We start from the raw sequence: 21,247 nt of genomic DNA on the forward strand, positions 1-21,247 counted from the left end.
TACCTGGCAGGTATCTTGGACATGAGCTGGAATACTAAGTCCTTGAATTATTCCCACAGGAAATGGACTGGATCCTGATTAATGTCAGAAATATATAGGCAGCCCCAACTCGTAGTTCTTAGTTTACCTGGGGCTGATTATCCTTTTCCCCACCCAGTTCCAGGATTTTAGAGGATTAATTTCAGAGCTAATTAGCAAATCTGTCCTCCTTAGCACAGGGATTGGCTCGAGAATGGGCACATGACTCAGTTTGGGCCAATGAGGATTAGACCCACAATTTTTCCTGGAACTGCGGGGCAAAGAAACTCCCCACAATTGAAGTTGTTAAGGCTAATCTTAGTGCTCCTGGGGGCCACCGTAAGGTAAAAGGCTATGTGAGCATGAAATCTGTATGAAGGAAATTTTTACAGAGGAAAATCTGCACAGAAAGATGAAAAGAGGCACCTCCTGAAAATACCGAGTGAACACCCAGATCCAGCCATGCCTGAAGCTACCAGGGGTGACAGTGTCACTCCTGGGCATCCTAGATGTTGCACTCAATAATTCCCTTTAGGCTTAAGCTAGTTTCACTTACCTCTTTGTCAGTCATTACAGAAAAAGTCCTACCATGTGTTCAGGGCAATGGAATTGAGATATATGTTGATAAGATATATTAATATAACTCCATTAATAATATTTTGAGACATTTTGAGATAAGATGAATATAGTCTTTGTGCTACAAAAAGTTAAGTCTTCCCCCCTCATTCCATCTCTGTGGTCCTCTCCCATGAGACTTTTATTTCTCTCTTTCCTGCACCCCCCCCCCCCCCCCCCCCCCGACCCATACCCTCCTCCCATCTAGTAGATGTTTATGAAGCAAATGTTGTTCCATCCCATTTCCCTCCCTTTGGAAGCAGTGGAGATGAGAAGGGTAGGCAATACTGGGCCTAGTTAGAACATAATACTTAAAGAAAGAGACAGAAAAATACATCCATTATAATCTTTTTTTTTTCTTTTTTGAATTGAAGCTTATGACTTTATCTATGACCACTATATTCATAATTACAATTTAATATCTGCATACAAAAGCTATGTAAAAATCCATTTTTCCCAAATATACAAATTTTCTTTTTGGATAGTTTAAAACATTTTGATCACAGATTTCAACAGTTTTAGGCTGAAAAAAAAATATTACCAATCTAGCAATATCGCTTAACACTGTTTGCAACACACAGATCTTCTGATGACCGTCAATCTCTTCCTATTCTGTAGCATTTTTCTGATTCTCAGGGCATGAAAACATGATGGTGGGGGGAAGTGTTTTCTCTGAAAAAAGCATAGAGATCCAAATTGGCTTTCTAACTGAATGAAAACGTGAAGTTAGTGGGGAAAACTCACAGAAAAATGGGGCAATGTCAGCCTATTCACGCCCTGAAATCTTCGGTTCCGATAGTACGTGTGTAATGAAATAGTCTTCCTTTGTCTTACATTGTGCTCCGTAATTTACTTGAGAATCATCTGAATCCTGAGGAGGACAGATCTATGTTTGATTGTCTTGTGCATAAGGTGGGTCAGTTCGAACTCTGTGCAACAGAAAGCCACAAACAGCATTTTACCTGCACGATATTGCTTTTGAAGGCGGCATACATGAATGTGAACACCACTGGAAATGCACACTTTCTGCATTTGAAAACATTTATACAGCACAGTACAAATTCTGTGATAAGGCCAAACCTTTTTCCCCCCTAGTCTTTTTTTTTTTTTTTTTTTGCGCATATTTTTAATGTATATTTTTTTAAGATTAAAGTAAAACGTTTCAATTGTAAAAAATACACACCGGGCAAATCCTTACCTGGATAATAAATATCTACATCACAGTACAATAAAATTTCTTCTCTATAAAATTTAAATATGGATTATAGTCTATCACTATCAAAAGAAACACTATGCTACTCTTTCCATATTATTAAAATAACAGGAAAAATTACGAGCTTATTTGAGAACCTGATGCCATAGCCTTTGGAAAGGGCAGAGATTCAAATGTCCGTGAGCGCTCTTCCTTTTTGAAGAGGAGCTGCGGCTTGGTGACTCACTTAAAATTCAGTTGATGAAAAAGGTTTAGCCTTACAAATGCTGGCTACGTTTCAAAGACCATCAGATGGATTTCATAATTTATGACTCATGCAGCAAAAGGTCAACATGACACGGATAGGTTAGAGTTCCACAGAAGAAGAATGTATCACCGACAATGACATGCCTGGAGGGCGCTCAGCAGTTCCGTGGAGGCTGAGTCTGGGGGGTCGGGGAGGGGGCTTAGTGTTGAGGAGGGGCCAAGGCCTGCACACCTGTTCAGGGAAGAGCCAGAGCAGAGCCACGCCTGGTGGTCCACCCCGATGACAGAGCTGCAGACCAAAGAGGTGTCCCTGGGACCCAGGTGAGGGACAGGGCGCTGGGCTGAGGCATCAACACGGCAAAGCGCGTCATTGAAGACAGAGGCTCATTTGACTAGAAAAAGCTCTGAGGTGGCACATGGTGTGTTGAGCAGAATCGTAAAGAGGAAAAGATCTTACTTTTCTATTTCTGAAAATACTGCACATCTAAGTTGAAGAGCAAAGTACACTTGAAGGTAACACACACACACACACACACACACACACACACACACACACACACACACGTACACACACACCTCACTCATCCCCAAAAGTTAAGTGATTTATAAATAAGAATCCCAGTTGTATGGTGGTCGCTCCTACTGGGATGTCTCTCCACTGTGAGGGGTTTCTTGATCAGGTCCACACTTGATTCGACAGTCTGGACTGTATAAAAAATTGTTTTAAAAAAAATCCAGAGCAAATCCCTCTTAAGTGAGTTTTATGAGATGGAGTCTTGAGATGCACTAAGTTCCTAAATCAGTTACAGAAGAAATGAGCCACTTTGACCAGTAGGGTCATGATCCTTTGAGTTCTCCTAACTTTTCCTTTCTACCTGAAGTGCATTAAGGCTTGTCCTCCTTAGCATAAACAAGGGTACTAGATCAGTGGTTTGCCTGTTTAAGGCAATCATTTAAGAGGCTGAGGACCAAATGTAAATTTACTTGGGGCTGTCTGGATTACTGTAGATATACTGTATCATTTGGCCAATGTCCAATCATGGTTAGTCCACAAAGCATTCAAGTTTTGATTGGGGTCAGGCTTTGTACTTATATTTGAATCTGGGTGTGTCTAATGTGTGGGAGAATCTCTGTCAAACAGACCTTCCAAGGAAGGTTGATGCCCAAGAAGTCTGTGAACCTTCCTATACCCCACCCGCTTGCTTCCCTCTCACTGCCTTCTCGGGAAATCTGCCCCACTCCACAAAGCACAGAGTTAACCCTGGAGCTAGAAGGAGACTAGGGGGTTATGTTTCAGAGTCAACAGAGGGAGCTGAGATGTCAATAAAGCAAAGACTTAAGGAGACTGGCTAGAGGCTGCCCAGAGAGGACAAAACCTTACTTTCTGTAGATAGAGTCAAAGCAGGTAGTCTGCCCATGACCTTCATGTTTACACTCTCATTCTCTTCACTTCCTTATTTTCCGTGGTTAGCAAGTTCCACAGCGATGCTCTGGTTTCCTTCCCCCAGAAGCCAGTGTAATTGCTCTAATGCATTAAGCACACACGTTTCCTCTCAGATTATTTCCAGTCACTCTTGGGATATTCAATGCCGTTCCTCTTGTGTTTCCAAGGCCATCCTGCCTTTCTTTACAGAGTTGACGAGTAGTGTGTCAAATTCTTATTTTGAACCGATACCAAATATTTCCATATCTGTTAGGAGGGCCATAATTTTTGTCTAATTAAGGTAGAAACTTATGAAGGAAACTATCAAAAGACCCAGATTTTTCTCCCCTGAAATGAGTAGAGTATTAAGGATTTGAAGGGATTTAGAGTTTATGACTTATTCACCAGGAGCCAAGGTGAGAAAACCAAGACCCAAATCTAACAAGGTCACAAATCTGTCAGTTGACAGAGCACAAGCTAGAACTCTGACACCCTGACTTTTGGGCCAGTTAAAAAAAAAAAAAAAGGTCTGACTTGGTTTTCACAGTGACTTTCCTTCCTTTGTTTTTAGGTAAATCTCACTGATATGGCTTATTGTCCTCAGGATTTCCAGGATAAGGCAGTACAAGGCAGGGTAAAAATAGTGTTATCTACTACGCCAGTGAAGAATGAGATACATTCAATTGCATGGGTACATTCTTTGCCCATCTTCTGACGCTGAAGTGATGAGGCAAGGTCACCATTTGTTTTCTGGGTAGAAGCTACTTCAATGTTTGTTATGGGGAGCTGAGATAGGTGGGAAAGGTGCGTGAGGGTTCATGTACATGATCTGTGGGCGCTTTCTGTTGAATATCCCTTAGGGCAATTCTTTAATAGAGACAGAGAGCGTCAGTGGCTGGACCAATCTTTGTTTAGAGATAGTCAAGCCACAGACTCAGAGGGGAAAGGAGACTAGGAAACATTTTTGTGAGCAGAGCAAAGAGCTTCAGGATTCAAGACTAGAAGGAGCATCCTCATACCATCAGTCCATGAAGAGTGCTTTCAGATCACTGTGCTTCCTTCAACTTGTAATGTAACTACACTAGTCTCTCCTCAGAAGCCCTCCACAAGACTCCAGTTTCAGCTCATTAGCTTTCCTTGATTAGAATATGTAATCCATAGGGAGATCTGTTGTCAGCACAGCAAAGATGCAATCAGGATTAATAACTTTAGGAGTTTGAGAAAGGATGGATTAGATGTCATTGAAAAAGGACAACTGTAAATAGGCCTAATTTCTATGGAAATATTCTCTGAGCCTTAACTGTGAAGAAGCTTTCCTATTATGAGGTAATAACGTGAATTTTTGGAAACTCTTGAGTCACTGACAAAAACTTCTAATTTCTTTGAGCTCGCTGAAGGACATGATTTTCCATGTTGCTCTCAATCTGTCAAGTACCTGCATGGCTTTGAGTCATGCCTTGAATAACTTGAATTAAATCAAAAGATTATAAAAATTCCAGTGAAAGAACCGCTGATTTGGGGCAACAAATATTTCTATACATTCCACGTTAGGCTTCCAGGAGAGAATGAAGAGTGCTGAAGACAGCACGCTCTAGAATGAACAGAACTTGTCCAGACCTTTCCTTAGAAAGCTGGGAGCCACGTCTAACCAAAGGTGGTCTGTGTCCTGCCGACTTGAGCCCTGCAAAAGTCCGAATTGGATCAAGATGAACACATGATCTTAGTTTTAAGGCTTCTTTCGTCTTCGGCTGTGCCATTTTGCTTGCTTGAGTCTCTGACCAGGGACAGATGGGAGCTGGTGGTGGCTTGGTGCTGGTGAATTAATGATGGTCCCCACCCCACCTCCATAGCTGTAAAAACATCAAAGCATTCACATCAAAGGACTGGAGAACAAAATGCAATAGTTGCAAGTACCCGCATTCAAGGGGCAATTTCATCCATGTCTACGCCAAGGACTAGCTCCCTGTACCATCCCTCCCAACACAAAGAAACAGAGGAACAAACAAAAAAAGATCTAGGCAATGGAATGAAATGACACCCAGTAGTGCTGTAGGAATTATGAGAAGGAAGTCAGCCAGTCTAGTCCTCAAACACTTCCAAGAACAACGGGGGGAAGAGTTCCGTGGGGCATTCCACCTTCATGTGCAGGAAGCGGCTGGCATGGCAGGCTCCGATCATCCGCAGGTCTGTCACCTTCATCAGGAGTTTTGGCCAAAAGTGTGTCACGTGGTGTTTTCGGTAATTGATATAGTGTTCAAAGGCCAGCAGGAAACTATCTTGGTATTTTTCTATCCTCTCCACGCAGGCGAGCCCTGGGCGATCTGAGGGGGCGAAGGAAGATGGATGTTAATTCAGAGGGCGGGAAAGAGAGGGACTGCCTTGCCTGACTCAAGCACTTTCATGTGAGAGGGGGCAGATCTGAGGACCTTCCAACTCCTAGGAGCGAGCATGGGTGCCACATGAACTCTGGGGCATTGGGCACCAAAATACTAGGACGTGGCATAACTGCTATGAAGGGGACCAATGCTTTGTGCTGCCCATCACCTCTGGTTTAGACAGTGCCCTCCATGGGGTGAATGGCAATACCTTCCGCGCATGGTCTAAGGAGAACCCTCACCTAAAGAGCTGACAGACAAAGCATACCACGGGAATAGTTTTGGGGTCCCAGTGGGTCCCTGGGAGAAAGAGGCGAATGAGCATGGACAAGCACAGAACAGAAAGAAACCTGAAACCGGGGCCTGGATGCCAAAGGAGGAACGTTGGACAGCGAGAAAACCCTGTGACAACAAAGAAGCACCAGATCCAATCTTAGTCGTTTGCCAGGCTGTGGTGAACTACTCCTTCCCTTCCCTTATATGTCAGTAAAAGTTCCACCTGTAGCTGCCTTGTGTTGGGGGGCTGTGGGGCTGTGGGTGGGGGTTAAAAGGAAAAGAAAAGGGGATGGGAGCCATCCAGAGTTGCCCTGTGCAGAGAAGAGTAACAGAGCGAAGTTGGAACGAGAGGAGACCAAGAGCATGTAAGGACTGGGCACTCCCCCCACTGTTGTGGGAGGGGACTCAAGGCATTTTCTCAAGAGTGATGAAGAGAGGTCACCAGGGGGCTGGGTGACTGTGGAATGTCCAGGCTGCAAACACTTGAATTACAAAAGTAATTTATAAACCGGGATGAATTCCTCAGCTCCAGGAAGCCTATCCCCCCTTGTCCAGGTCTCCTCAGCTTGCTTTTTGTAGCTCCAATCACATAAATTCACACTCTAATTGTCCAGTGACTGAAGAATTGGTATCAGTAAAAATCTATACAAAGTTCTGCTTAATCCGAAAGGAAAGATTAGGTCTAATTGGCTCAACTCACCCTTCTGAATCTAAAAGTATATGGGCTTTTGGAATCCCCTATTCAGCTCAAATTGCAAATTGTGCATTTTTATTTTGTTTTCCTCCTTCATATTTGATGTTGCTACTCTGTGGATCTACTCACTCCCTCTCTCTCCTGGTTCCCTGTCTTCTCTTTTCCATTCAAAGTGCTAGAAGAATTCTGCACAGGATCCTTTAATTTTTGATCCAAATAGAAACTCAACACAATATTGCTCTCATGTGTTCCTTTAAAGGGATAACCTGGGATTTTCGGGATCAAATGCTGTCTCTTGATGAGACATAAAGATAAGGTGGTCATATAAATGATGGAAAAAAGATGAAAGGACATTTGGATGATGCTCAAGTTGTACTAAACCTGTTTATGAAAAGATAAACATTTTGAAAGGTCAAAGACTATTTTTAACTATCTGAGACAAAATTTCTCACAGATATGTCCTGGCCAGAGTGGCTCAGTTGGTTGAGCATCATCCTATATATTAAAAGGTTGCTGGTTCAGCTCCCTGTCTGGGCACATGCCTGGGTTGTGGGTTCAATCTCTCTCACATTGATGTCTCTCCTCTCTCTCTCTCTCTCTCTCTCTCTCTCTCTCTCTCTCTCTCTCTCTCTCCTCTCTCTGAGCATGCCCTTGGGTAAGGATTTTTTTTTTAATGGGAGGTTAGCTAGTGTTAGGTGACAGACCAGCATCAAAGTGAATCTCTCTGCCACATTTAGGAGCTATAAGAAATAACTTCCTCACTATGATTCCGAATTAGTTCAACCTGTCCTTGTATCACAGAAACCTCAGCTAAAAGATTTCCTTGAAACCCCCCACCCCCTCCAGGAATATAATTCCACTTATATAGTTCAATTTCTTTATTTTTAAAGGATACTGAAGCCCAGAGAAGCTGGGGTTCCCTCAAGACCACATAGGGAGTTCTCAGAAAAGCTATGTTTTATTTCTACTGAAGGACTGAGAGCCCCAGGGAGCTATAATTCGGGAGTTGAAGAGGGATTAAAAACTCATCAGGTGATGTGAATCAGCACCCACACTCTCTTGACACCCAGAAAGTGCCTAGGCACACTCACCTGAAGACATCAGCAGGACTGCTTGAAGGAGGGCTACTTCCGTGTCATCCAGGTTGAAAGAAGACAGCGACATGCCCAGGTCAAAGATGGCATCCGACACCACTCCAAGACCCCCATTTTTGAGCTGGCCCCGTGTCACTGCCATCTCCCCGTTCAGGGTTAGAGTCTCACTTTCTGGGTCATAGCGCACAGCAGCGCGAAGGGACATGATCTCCATGCAGCAGCCTTTGAGGAGGATTATCTGGTCTTCACATGGCAGCTGAAAAGAACCAGCCCACATCAGCAAAGAACAGGTGGACAAAGGTTAGTCAAGAGCAACATGCGGTATCATAACAGCTTCCTGTGATGGACACTCATCCTAAATTCCTTGAGCATGTGGACTTGGTGGCTTTCCTCTTCCTACTTAGCTCCAGACTTTCAACAATCAAGTTGGTCATAGTCTTCACTAACTTTAATCTCAGGGGTTTGCATTTCTTTGGCGAAAGATACAGATCTCCTACTGGTATTAAGCAGTTGAGTGAAACTGCTTATATCTCCTTACTCTGGAGTTTGTATTATAACCCAACTTACTGCTTGAGAGCTGTGCTTATGTTAAATTTGCCAACACTTTTGACTTATAGCTCCAGGAATCAACAGATGACACTATGCTTAGTTGGCAACTGTGGTTCTCTTTGTTTTTTGAAGCAAGCTTGTTCCTTGAATCTCTTCAAAAGCACTGGACTAGACAGTCCCTTACAGATGCCTAGTACCCATGAGGCACAGAGATGTAAAAGCTTTGCCCGAGGTCACCCAGGGAGTTAAGGGCAGAGGTGAGGCCAGCATTCAGACTTCTGGCTCCTAGGGTTATATTCTCAGTGCTTATAGCACCAGAATTGCTCCACATGTTGTATCTTTTCGTCAATGTGGTGATATCTTTTCCAACTAATTTGGTTGCTTTATAAATGAGGATTTGTGACAACATAATAACATTATTAACAAACTTTACAAAATAATTTTTCTAAGAAAAATAATTTTAAAAAAATCAGAGTTGTATTTTCTGAATAGGGAGAACATTTAACTAAATATACTTATCAAAATAGTTTGAAAGACTATTCATTACTGTGGTTTTTTTTTTTTTTTTATGAATTGGATGTCATACCAAGATTATGGGCATCCCCTTATTGAATTTTCACAGCAGTGCACTGAGCTACATATTCTGCTTCCAATTTTATCTATAGATGTGGACATCCAGGCACTGAGAGGTTGAGGAATATGCGAGGGGTGGTCACATGAGAGTTTTATGAGTGAGGCTAAGATTTGAAGCTCTATCTGTCGAAGTCCAATGCCAAGAGAAGAGAGCACACTCTTTGAAGTATTCTGGATGGGTCTGGGATTCCATAAACAAGGGAAATGTAAATTACACATAATCTCTATCTCTTCATTAAGCAAGTACAAATTCTATTTGGGAAACAGTCTTGGCAACACCCAAAGTTCAATTTATCATATAAAACTAAAGGTAATATCGGGTCTAGTAATAATTAATGTCGTTTTAAACATTCGTTTAAAATCTTGCTTGGCGTTGACTTGTATTGACATAACCTTCAAACACGTGGTATCTACAGAACGTGTGAAGTGCAATTAACAAGTTTTGCTTGAAAAAGTTTGTGTTTGGTTTGGTTTTTGTTGCAAAACTAGGGCTAAGAAGATGGCGGATGAAGAGCATATTCGGCACTGCATGCTTTACGAGTTCCAATTAGGAAGAACAGCAAGTGAGGCTGCAAAAAACATCTGTAGTGCTCTTGGTCAAGATGCAGTTAGCGCCAGAAAATGCCAGCGTTGGTTTGAGAAATTTCGCGAGGGAAATTTTTCGTTAGATGACAAGAGTGGTCGAGGCCGTGTGTCCAATTTTGATCAAGAAGCTCTTCAAGCTCTTTTGGTGCAAAATCCTCAAATTACCCAACAAGAGCTTGTGACAACTTTAAATTGTTCACAGAAAACAATTTCCAATCAATTGCGTGCACTTGGCAAAGTCCAAAAGTTTGGAAAATGGGTTCCTCGTGAGTTGACCGACAACAACTGTAATCAAAGAGTCACAATTTGCAATTCGCTCCTCTCTCGTCAAAACCGTTTGCCGTTTTTAGAGCAAATTGTTACCGGAGATGAAGAATGGGTGCTGTATGTTAATTTGAAAAGGTGGCCTCAATGGTTGGACAAAAATGAGGCTCTGCAGCCCACGCCAAAACCTGACTTGCATGCGAAAAAAGTGATGTTGTGTGTTTGGTGGAATTTTAAAGGAATTCTTCATTATGAACTTTTACCATCTAACCAAACCATTACAAGTGCAGTGTATAGTGCCCAATTGGAAAGGTTAGCCCAAGCTTTAAGAGAAAAAGAACCCGCGCTGATTAATCGGAAGGGCGTAATTCTTCACCACGATAACGCACAACCGCATACTGTAAGAATCACTGCTGAAAAACTGCGCCAGTTGGAATGGGAAGTTCTCCCCCAACCTGCATATTCTCCTGATATTGCCCCTTCCGATTACCATTTGTTTTGTTCTTTGCAAAACTTTCTTCTTGGAAAAAAATTTAATAATGAAGAATGCCTCAAAAATGCATTGACGGAATTTTTTGCATCAAAATCACAAGAATTTTACAACAGAGGGATTAAAATGCTTCCTGAGCGTTGGGCACAAGTAGTAGAAAACAACGGCAACTATATTGTTGATTAAATTTTGTTGTATTGTTTAAATAAATTCGATTTAAAAAAGTATTAGAAAACGACATTAATTATTACTAGACCTAATACTACTAAATTACATTTAAAACACTGGGTATTTCATCTTTTTTACTAATTCAACCTAGTTACTTTACCATATAATTTCAAATTTCTTAGCTTTTACTGCAGAATGAGAGTATATATATTATGTGTGTATAAATATATATATAATACATATACAATAAAAATAATATATACTAGTATAATACACATTATACTCTCTCTCTCTCTCTCTCTCTCTCTCTCTCTCTCTCTATATATATATATATATATATATATATATATATATATATATATATGCTTGTTTATTTGAAAAAGACTAAAATAGGCCCCAGAATTTCAGCAGTTTATCTCTTGGTGGTATTACCATGAACCTTTGTCTTTATCATGCTGTATAAATCTCCAATGAATATGTATTATTTTTGTAATATTCTCTAAATTTTAATAAGAGTTTATTTAAAAAAAAGACCATCAGAGGCATGAACGCTCCATACCAAATATGGATATATGTCAGATTCCTTCTCCAGGACTCACCGCCCCCACCTCAGTGCAGCTGGGATAAGAGGGCGGCACTCTCTCTCTCAGCTGGGTCTGGGGGGTCAAACACCTGTATCCTGGAGCCCATTGCTCTGTTTTTCAGGGTATGGCTTCTGTGGAGGCTCAGAAATTGTCAATGAGAAGTGTCTCCATCATGTCTGAGATCTGTCAGACTCCAGCTGGGCTTCCATTATTACAAACTCAAGAACACAAATGGGCTGGAAGTCAAGGTGGGGCAGAGTCATTCCCTGTGAGGAAACTCAGCTTCTTTCTAGGTGAAACTAGATTCACGTATTAGTGGCTTGGGTGAGAGGCTCACAGCACTATGTGGTCCTCTCTACCTGGTATTGTTCTGGGTCCCCTTGGAGATGTGAAGAGCAATGGATTGGCACCTGATGGGGTTTATCAAAGGAAAAATTTTTCAGAAAACACAACCCCACTTGATTCAAAAAAGAAGGTAGAGGCAAGATGGTAATGTAATGAATTAAATAATAATAGTATTAATAGTTAAAATTATGGAATACTTATGACCCGGCACTCTCAAAGCACCAACTATCCCATATCAACCTCTCAACATGTGTAAGAGGTAGATCCTATTATAAGTCTCATTAAATATGAGATGACCAGTCCTAACTGATTTGGCTCAGTAGATAGAGTGTTGGCCTGCGGACTGAAGGGTCTCAGGTTCATTTCCAGTAAAGGGCACATGCCTGGGGTTGTGGGATCTATCCCCAGTAGGGGGCATGCAGGAGGCAGGCAATCAATGATTTTTCTCTCATCATTGATGTTTCTATCTCCCTCTCCCTTCCTCTCTGAAATCAATAAAAATACATATTAAAAAAAATGAGATGACCAAGGTTTGAAGACATTTAATAACTCATCAAGGATTCTTGCCCATAAGGTTGACTGCAGAACCTATGCTCTCAGCTACCACAGGGCAGAACTGCTAATGTTAGGGATGAGTGTCCCACAGGGCAAGTCTGACATTTGGTAGGTGAGCTTCTCAAGGTGCCCTGAAAATGGGCCAAGAAAGGGTGAGCTTATATGGAAAGAGGGAGTACTTAAGGAGATCTTAAAATCTTTGCTCTCTAAGGGTCCTCCTCTATTCTTGAGGATTAAAAGGCAACCACACAGTCATCTTGCTGGGGTATATAAAAAGAATATAGACTAAGACTCAAACCATTGCCCCACATATAATAGATAAGTTAATCACTTTGACCTCAAAGTTCCCCATCTGTGAAATGGGGTTAATTAAACCACACTGCAGATCTGTTACAATAATTGTATTTAATGTAGGCAAACTTGAGCATGGTAACTAGGACATCATAGGTACTGAATAAATGCAAGAATTGCTATTATCTTTTTTTAAAAATATATTTTTTATTGATTTTACACAGAGAGGAATTGAGAGGGATAGAGAGTTAGATACGTCGATGAGAGAGAAACATCAACCAACTGCCTCTTGCCCACCCCCGACTGGGGATGTGCCCACAATCAATGTACATGCCCTTGACCAGAATTGAACCCGGGACCTTTCAGTCCGCAGGCCAATGTTCTATCCACTGAGCCAAACCAGTTTCGGCAAGAATTGCTATTATCTTTTCCTATGCCTGGAGTCAAGTGGATGAATAGGATCTTCGTTGACCTCACGTGGAGAAGCTAATGAATGCTGACTGAAAGGGTGGGAAAGTATAAACGAAAGAATGCATTTTCCTTTTGAATTGACATTACTTTCATAGGACTAGCCCTATTAGGTAATATTAAATTATAAACAATACTCAGTATTCCTGGAAATTGATGGATCTATCATGAAAAAAATGCAGAAGAAAAGCAATCATTTCCTCACCTCACAAAACATAGGCAACTTTTTGGCAAAATCCACCACTCTGGTAATTGCTGGTGTGATGATTTTTGTAAAATGGCTGAAGGCTTCCAAGTCAACCTTTCCACCTTCTGGGGCATTTACTATCGGTGCTTGTCCGATATCTTCTGGCTAAGGAGGAGAGATAAAGAGTTAAATGATGAAGTTGAAGGACCTTTATTTATCCTACTTCTGATGAAGAAGAAAAATCTCTTCTGGACAGCCAATCTGTACAGTTTGCAGTTTGCACCCAATTTATTAACAAAGTGTAGAGTTGTCCATGTATGTCTCTGAGCAAGGATATATGTCTTGGCCATTGCTGTAATAGGCCTCGGTGATACTGTTCACAAATTGGTGCCTGTGTGTGTGTGTGTGTGTGTGTGTGTGTGTGAGAGAGAGAGAGAGAGAGAGAGAGAGAGAGAGAGAGAGAGAGAGAGAGAGAGAAAGGGAGAGAGAAGAGGAATTTGGGCTCTACCTCTGAAAGCACAAAGGGTGTATACTCACACCAGGTGACATACATTCTGGGGCATTCTCAGAGTGCTGCACATTCTGATGAGTGTCTTTGTGTGCGAGGTGGGCTCAGCATGGGCAGTAAGAGAGCGGGGGTGCGGGAGCCCCAGCAGATAGCACCCTGTGGATTCACTCTTGTTTCCCACCCAGCTGGTGCTCAGCATCCTGTCTGCTTACAGACTCCAGTTGGAGGAGGTCACAGCAGGCTGAGAAGGTGTCCTAGACTGCCTATAGGAACTGAGCCTTGCAAACTTGGCACACCGTTAGGCAGAGTGGGGATTTTACTAGTATTCAATGTCCTGAGGGCACTTATCTGCTATTCACTTGCCTAAGAACAATCCAATCTTGCTGCTCAAGGGGTGGTGTAGCAGCATGGGTGTCACTGGAGGACTTCTTAGAAATACAGAATCTTAGCTCTCTCCTCAGACTCAATTGTGCAGCATCAACATTGTAGCAAGCCCCCAGGTGGTTGTGCTCCCAATGCCCACTGGAGCTATCTAGCTCCCTAGCCTGGCATTTGGTGACTGCCATGGTGTGGCCTCCATGCATCTCCTGTGGTCATCACTGCTTCCTGAGTGGGTGATAGAAGCCTTCCTGAGTTGATTGCACTTGTATTTTGTTCTGTCTACACAGACCACACATAGCCAAGTCATTCATCCTGTCTGAGCCTTTTGCTCATGTTCCTTTTTCAAGGCTACCCCATTCAAGTATGTGAGAAATCAGACAGTAGCTCTGCCAGGGGAAAAGCAGGCAGGCAGGCTCTGGTTCCGATGGTCACATTTTATTTTGGGTGAAAAATCCATTCAAAAGCCATCCCTTTGGGAACTAAGGGATCAGAATAATAACACATGTCAACACACAATACTAATGCCAATAGACAATAATGTTGTTGGTATGGAGGGTTCACTCCAAACCAAATGTCTCACTGCCCCTGGGAGGGTAAAAGTGAGTTACTCTTGGTGGGGAGACTCTGCTTTTCCTTGACTGGCACCAAAGACGTCTTGCTCCTCTCTCAGTCCACATGGACTCCTCACCATCACTGTCGTCACTTGCAAATTGTTGGTGATTAAATTGAGCATTTGAGTGGATGGAGAAAACTAGAAAATTATATGATGGAAGTGTTTTTGGAAACAGTTGTACAGTGTGGCTTTAGAATTAGGAAAATCTGCATGGCTTTTGCAAAAGTGCTTATTTGCCAATGACTCTTATTTCTCAGCACAAATAAGAGTTTGAAACCCAGGTGAAATCACCAGTCTCTCTATTTCTGACTTGAGTCCTGGTCTTAGGACAAAAAACGATGAAGAAATTCTTTTGAGGGAGTAAGTTACTTACCCATTCCAGATAAATGAATACTTCTAGCTTTTGTGCCAATATATTTTAATCCCTTTTGATACATTACTATCCTATTATTAGCATAATAGGCCTCCTCAAACTCTATTTCAGAGCAAAATGAGCCATTATCACATGAAAATAAATGAAATAACATGCATAGCAGTGTTGCAAGCAAAAAAAGGGGTCTTACTAAATAGGAGACACAAATCCTAATGTGTAGAAGCCTATTCAGGACACGAATGCCATTTAGCAAAGCTGACTTTAATGAAGGATTCCTAATGTCCTTGTAGGAGTAATTCACCAACTTAAAGAGTAAAAATTTCATCCTGAGCATAAGTACTCAATCGAGGTCATTCTTCTGCAAGGAATACTTGTAAATATGTATTTATAAACTGGCTAAGACATGGCTTAACTGTACTGTCTCTGAGGATATGGGCTGGTGGAGCTGTATATTCTGTTTAATAAATATGTATTGAGTTCTGTTCTGGTTAGCCATCGCTGCGTAACAAACTACCCCAAGATGTAGTGGCTTAAAAACAACACATTTTTACTCTCTCATAGAGTTCTGGGGATTGATAGTCTCAGTTGCATACTTGTTTCTCACTTGGTGTCCCTCAGACAATTGTCATCATATGACACCAGAAGCTAGTGTCATCTGAAGGTTTCTTTACTCACATTTCTGGTGCCGGGTTGAGAACCTCTTCATATGGCTAGCTTGTGTTTCCTTATAGCATGGCAATTCTCAGGGTAGGTGGACTTTTTTTTTACATGGCATTTAGCTTCCCTCAGAGAGACAAGGGATCTTCCCCCTCCAAGAATAATCAGATGGAAACTACAAGGCTTCTTATGACAGCCTGAGTAGTTACTCTTCCCAAATCCATTGTTTGAAGGAATCACAGACCAGATTCAAGGGGAGAGGAAAAATAGACGATACCTCTCCATGGGAGAATGGGCTGTGTGTACAAGGAGGAAAGAATCTAATGGCAGCCAACTTGGTGAAGAGCTACCATAAATTTCAACACCACGTGTGGCAGAACCTGGTTACAATGCTAAATGGAACATGGTCGGTCCCCCAAGATGCAGGAGTGATCCCAGGCACAGAAAGAGATTGGTTGATAGAAATGAAGTTCATGGTAGAGATAGATGGGACAGTGGAAGCATTCTGATCTCTCCCAGCACCCTTCTAAGGAAAAAATGGCCTAAAGAAGTGGTTATTTGTATTTGGATCAAGAGGGGGCAATTTGTAGATCAAGCAGCTACACATAATATACATTTCATGTCAGCTCTTAGAATCATGTTTGCCAGCATTGTTGGTGGAAGTCGTCAACAAAGTGAACTATGGGTAAGATTCCACTCTCCCCAAATTTCCTACATACACACACACACACACCAATCCTGTTATAATGGTAATGTTGAGGTAGGAGGACGGTTATACCATTATACTTTCTTGTTCGGGTGGAAAGGTACTCTCGTGTGCCCTGGAGATAAAAAATAAACTCATCGAATGTCTGATGCAGGGCTCAGCGAGATACTCATAAGCCAAGAGCAGGAGTCAGTCTCTGCGATGGTGAAACACCAGCTGGTGGTGGGATGGGTAGTCCATCTGGTGAGGTGGTGGAGGGCCAGGACTTGGAAGCAGAAGACCTGAGTTGGCCTTGGGCCTGGCTCAACCACTTTCTAGTAACGTGATAATGGGGTGAGCCACTTTTATAAAAACATCAAACAACGATACTCTAAGGGTCTTGAAAGTCCTGTTTTCTCTACAAGCTCCCTCTTCACCCTCATCCCTACTTCCTCTTCACATTTTCCTTCCTGGTCTTGAGAGAATTTAAGCTAAACATTTTGACTTCTACTGACATAAAAATGCATTTGAGATAAGGAATACTTTGGAGTGAGTTTAGTGGATTAAGTATGTATATAAATGGGCATCTGAGGGAAGAAATGAGCATAAAAGGGAAAGCTGGCAGGCAATGATTTTACTGATTAATTCACGACTAGAAGCAAAAGCAAACAGATAATGTGGCCTTAGGAAATGCTCTGGAATCTAGGGACCCACAAACAGTAGCACTAGGAGGGACTCATGTTCTCAGAGAGACCTGGATTCCATTCCTGGCTCTGCAATCACCTGACTTCTCAGCACTGCAGCGTCCTTTTCAGTAAGATGGGCTGGTCACCTCACCCCCCAGGGCTGTGAGGATTAAGTGAGATGAGGCAGAAAGTGCCAACACGCAACCTCTATTCAGCTGTGCGGGGAGCCTCACCAGGAATTTCCGCTTCTGCTTCCAGTGGCTGCCTTGGGCGTTGGTGGCCACGTGGGCTTCGGTGACAGTTTTGATGAGCTCCCACTCCTCGTCGGTGGGCTCTGGCTTGTGCCCGATGGATTTCTGCAGCTCCTCCCGCCGTCTCTTCTCCCGATTCTCCTCAATCAGCTTCCGCTTTGCCAGCCGCTTGCTATCATCCAGTACCACTGGGAGGAGAGAGGGAGTGAAACACACAGATACTCCTAGGCATGTGGCAGACTGCATGTCCCAGGACCAAAGGTGTGCAGACGGCTCGGTGGGGCCCACAGAGTGGGTCACACTGGGGCGTTTTCTCCCTGGGCAGCACACTGCCATAAGCCCAGGCACCAACTCCCAGGGCCTGCCTAGCCAGCTTTTCCAAACAAAGCTGCTGAACATTGGGCATCCCAATCACACAGAAGGTGGCCCTAAATAAGAGTGAAGCAGGGAGAGGACAAACCTATCCTACCCATAGGTTCCCAGATGAGTCTATCTAGCCAATCTGAATTCACAAGCAAATAAGGTGCACTCAGAATGGAGTCCCACCTAGTCTAGGTTAACACTGAGTTTTTAATTTAATTTAATTTAATTTAATTTAATTTAATTTAATTTAATTTTATTTTATTTTATTTTATAAAATAAATCTTTATTGTTCATATTATTACAAATTTTCCTCTCTCCCCCCCCCCTCCATTGCTCCCCTCTACCAGTTTCCCATCCCACCTACTGCCCTTTTCCCACCCCTCATTGTCCTTATCCATAATGGGTGCACAGTTTATGTTCAGTCTCTTCCCACATCCCCCTCTCCCCTTTTCCCTGAGAATGGTCAGTTCACTCCCCTTCCATACCTCTGATTCTATTAACACTGAGTTGTTGTTTTTTAAACCTCATTAACATTTGTATCTTTAAGTTCTCAATAGAACAATAAAATGGATACTTTATAATAACAGTTCCTTTTAGTGACACATCTAAGTATTTGGTTCTAGGTCAGTCATTTTCATATACCTTTGTCAGGCATATTGTTGGCAGTGGATAAGAGCCTTTAAAAGATAAAGACAATACGCTCAGCAGGAGGTGGGATTAACCCTGGATTTGCAGCCTAACACCCTAACACAACCCTCCTCCTTTTAAAAATTTCCCCCTGCTGTCTTCTTTAATGGGCAAACCAGAACATTCCACAGATATTTTTGTTGTTGCTGAAAGAACCCTGTTAGTCACATAAACATAAGCCATGATGATTTCTTCTTTCAAGGGGGAGAAAAAAAATCCTTGAAGCATTCCTTTTTTCTTTCTTTCCTTTATTTTTTCTCCTTCCTTCCTTCCTTCCTTCCTTCCTTCCTTCCTTCCTTCCTTCCATTTATTTATTTATTTATTTATTTATTTATTTATTTAACACTAAAGGTTGGAATCCTTCATTGATGTGCAAAAAGTTTATGCCAGGAGAGATCATTAACCTTGATGCCTGGCAAAAGAGAAGCCACACGTTCAGAATGGCAGTCCTTATTTTATTATTAGAGTAATTAAAGCCGCTGGTGTAAATCCCCTCCTCAGTGCAGGGGGGGTGGTGGGGGGTGGTGGGGGAAGAGACCCAAATGGCAGCTAATCTCACCACCATATGCTCTGGCACTTTGAAAACTGGGTAGGAAGACTTCAGCTCGGAATGTTTTTAAGGCTAAAAATATAACCACCAACCAACAGCAGGGTGACTCCTGCAATAGCACTCAGTTTTGCATACTTCAGAAATTTTTGATCACGATGTTTTCTGCCAGTGCCCTGTCTCTGAAAATGGCCACAAAATTAAATTCCTGTCTCTGCTTTTGAAAAAGAGTAGGAGTCATCCATGTGGTTCTACCCACATGAATGTTGTGTGTAAAATTAGACCTTAGCAAAGGTGAATGGACAAGACCTCTCATTTATAATCTTCATTGCAGACAGAGTATTGCAAACAGTCTTGCAAGCATGAAGGTATAATTTAATCACTTTCCTTCACCCATGGAGACATGGAGAGTTAGGAGCTGATGAATGAGGGGTTGGGTGGAAAGCACCCAGCAATGACTGCGGGAATGCTGGGTATCTCCCCTCTGTTCACATGAGTTCCTGCTCGCTTTTCTGTTTGGCTGATCTCCTTGAGCCAAACCTTTCCCAAGTCAACACCCCTTGAATATAAAGCAAAGGAAGAAGAGTACTTACAATCTGTTGCCATGCCAACATAGATGCATTTTTTAAAGCGACATTCCTGGCACTGGTTTCGTGTAACTTTGTCTATGACACATTTTCCTTCATATTTACAGGAATAGGATGGATGGAGATTTTTCTGAATGGTTCTTCTAAAGAAACCCTACATGAAAAAGAAAGACCCAAGATAACAGTTTCATGTTTTCTAGAAATTCATGACTAGAGAATCTCATGTCCACAGAGTTGTGATGGATTGTTTTGGGCCTGTATCTCTATTTATTCACATATAGGACAGTTAGATCAAAGTGAATCTAAAGAATTCTAAATTTGAACTGAAGAAGATGTCACAGGACTACAGAGTTAATATTTTTTTTTTGGCATTTATTCAAGGAAAAGAGGCTAATGGAAAAAAAATCTAGTGGTTGCTTTTATCTTTCTAAACATTGAGTAATAATATAAATACATTATGTGATTTCATTTCATAGAGTGTCATAATTATGCTGCTAAATAAGCTATGAGGAGATTTGCTGTACTTTTTAATGGAGAATAAAAGAGCTGGAAACTTACTTGCAATACTTTGGTGTCATAATTTAATCATTTAGTAATTAAATGAATGTAACTGCCTTTAGAGATTTAGTTTAGTTCTTGTTTTTAACTTTTGAGATAGCCATGATCAGCTCAGATGGTCCTTGAAACAACAGTACATGGGGAGTCTGGCCAGGGTAGCTCAGTAGTTGAGCGTCAACCTATGAACCAGCAGGTCACAGTTCAATTCCTGGTCAGGGCACATGCCTGGGTTGTGGGCTCGATTCGCAGTATGGGGCATGCAGAAGTCAGCCATCCAATGATTTTCTTTCATCATTGATGCTTCTATCTCTCTCGCCCTCTCCCTTCCTTTCTGGAATCAATAAAAATATATGTAAAAAAAAAAAAAAACAACCCCAGTACATGGGGAGTAGAAAATTTAGGTTTTCTGTCACATTTTCCCCACAGCTCATTGCATTAGGGTTTTCCCTTTCATCATACTCTTTTTCTTAGAAAAAAAATTTTTCCCCCCCCAATTGATTTCAGAGAAGAAAGAAGTTGGGGGGGGGGGGGAGGAGAGAGAGAAACATCAATGATGATAGAGAATCATTGATCCTGCATGCCCCCTACTGGGTACTGAGCCAGAAACCTGGGCATATGCCCTAACCAGGAATTGAACAAATACCTCTTGGTTCATAGGTCGATGCTCAACCACTGAGCCACACTACTTTTTCCAGTATCCACAGACATCCTCCCTAAGTTCAATGTGTTTCTTCCTTTTTAAGGCTCGGGAGAATGCCCCTCTGAAATTTTCTGAGGATACCATTTAGTTCCAGGCTTAGGTGGCTTATATAACACTCTGAAGGGTGTGTTCTTCCAGAACCTTTCTGGACATGATACTTTAGTCTTAGCAAATATACTTAAATATTGTAGGAACTGATAATGGCGCAGAGCAATTATTGTGTGCGGCTCATTGCAAAGTGCTGTACACATGTCTTCTATCTCGTCTACAGCTTATGAAGTAGGGACTCAGTGTCTCCATTGTGGGGTTTGGAAAATGAAGCCTCAGACAGGTTAAGTCACTTGTCCAAAGTCACATGGGAACCACATGCTGGCTCTTGGCAGGACCCAGGAATTAGACTCCAAATCAGCAGCAAACAGCCTGTGGCAGAGCGGACCCTGTCTCCTCGAAACACTGGCGATAAAACAGGAGGAGACATGATAACTTCTTGGGATGATAACATGTCATACCTATGCATTTTAAAACTCAAAGGGAGAACTTTGTTTATTTCTTTTTATTATCTCCCTTTCTAAAAAAAA

At 42.0% G+C, this 21,247-nt stretch overlaps 1 protein-coding gene across 6 annotated transcripts in view; it reads right to left on the reverse strand.

The window, feature by feature from the left end:
* Positions 1-283: 283 nt before the first annotated feature.
* The window catches only part of THRB (thyroid hormone receptor beta), a 285,578-nt gene continuing 264,614 nt past the window's right edge, over positions 284-21,247 (reverse strand). For all 6 annotated transcript variants that reach the window (XM_036431621.2, XM_036431619.2, XM_036431617.2 and 3 more), the window contains 5 exons: positions 19,418-19,565; positions 17,210-17,415; positions 13,092-13,238; positions 7,952-8,210; positions 284-5,836 (listed from right to left, as the gene is read on the reverse strand). In XM_036431621.2, the coding sequence (XP_036287514.1) occupies positions 5,595-5,836; positions 7,952-8,210; positions 13,092-13,238; positions 17,210-17,415; positions 19,418-19,565 (1,002 nt within the window). In that variant the 3' untranslated portion in view covers positions 284-5,594. The remainder of the gene's footprint in view (positions 5,837-7,951; positions 8,211-13,091; positions 13,239-17,209; positions 17,416-19,417; positions 19,566-21,247) is intronic.

The sequence above is a fragment of the Pipistrellus kuhlii genome, unplaced genomic scaffold (genome assembly GCF_014108245.1).
Source record: "Pipistrellus kuhlii isolate mPipKuh1 unplaced genomic scaffold, mPipKuh1.p scaffold_m20_p_11, whole genome shotgun sequence".
NCBI classification, from domain to species: domain Eukaryota; kingdom Metazoa; phylum Chordata; class Mammalia; order Chiroptera; family Vespertilionidae; genus Pipistrellus; species Pipistrellus kuhlii.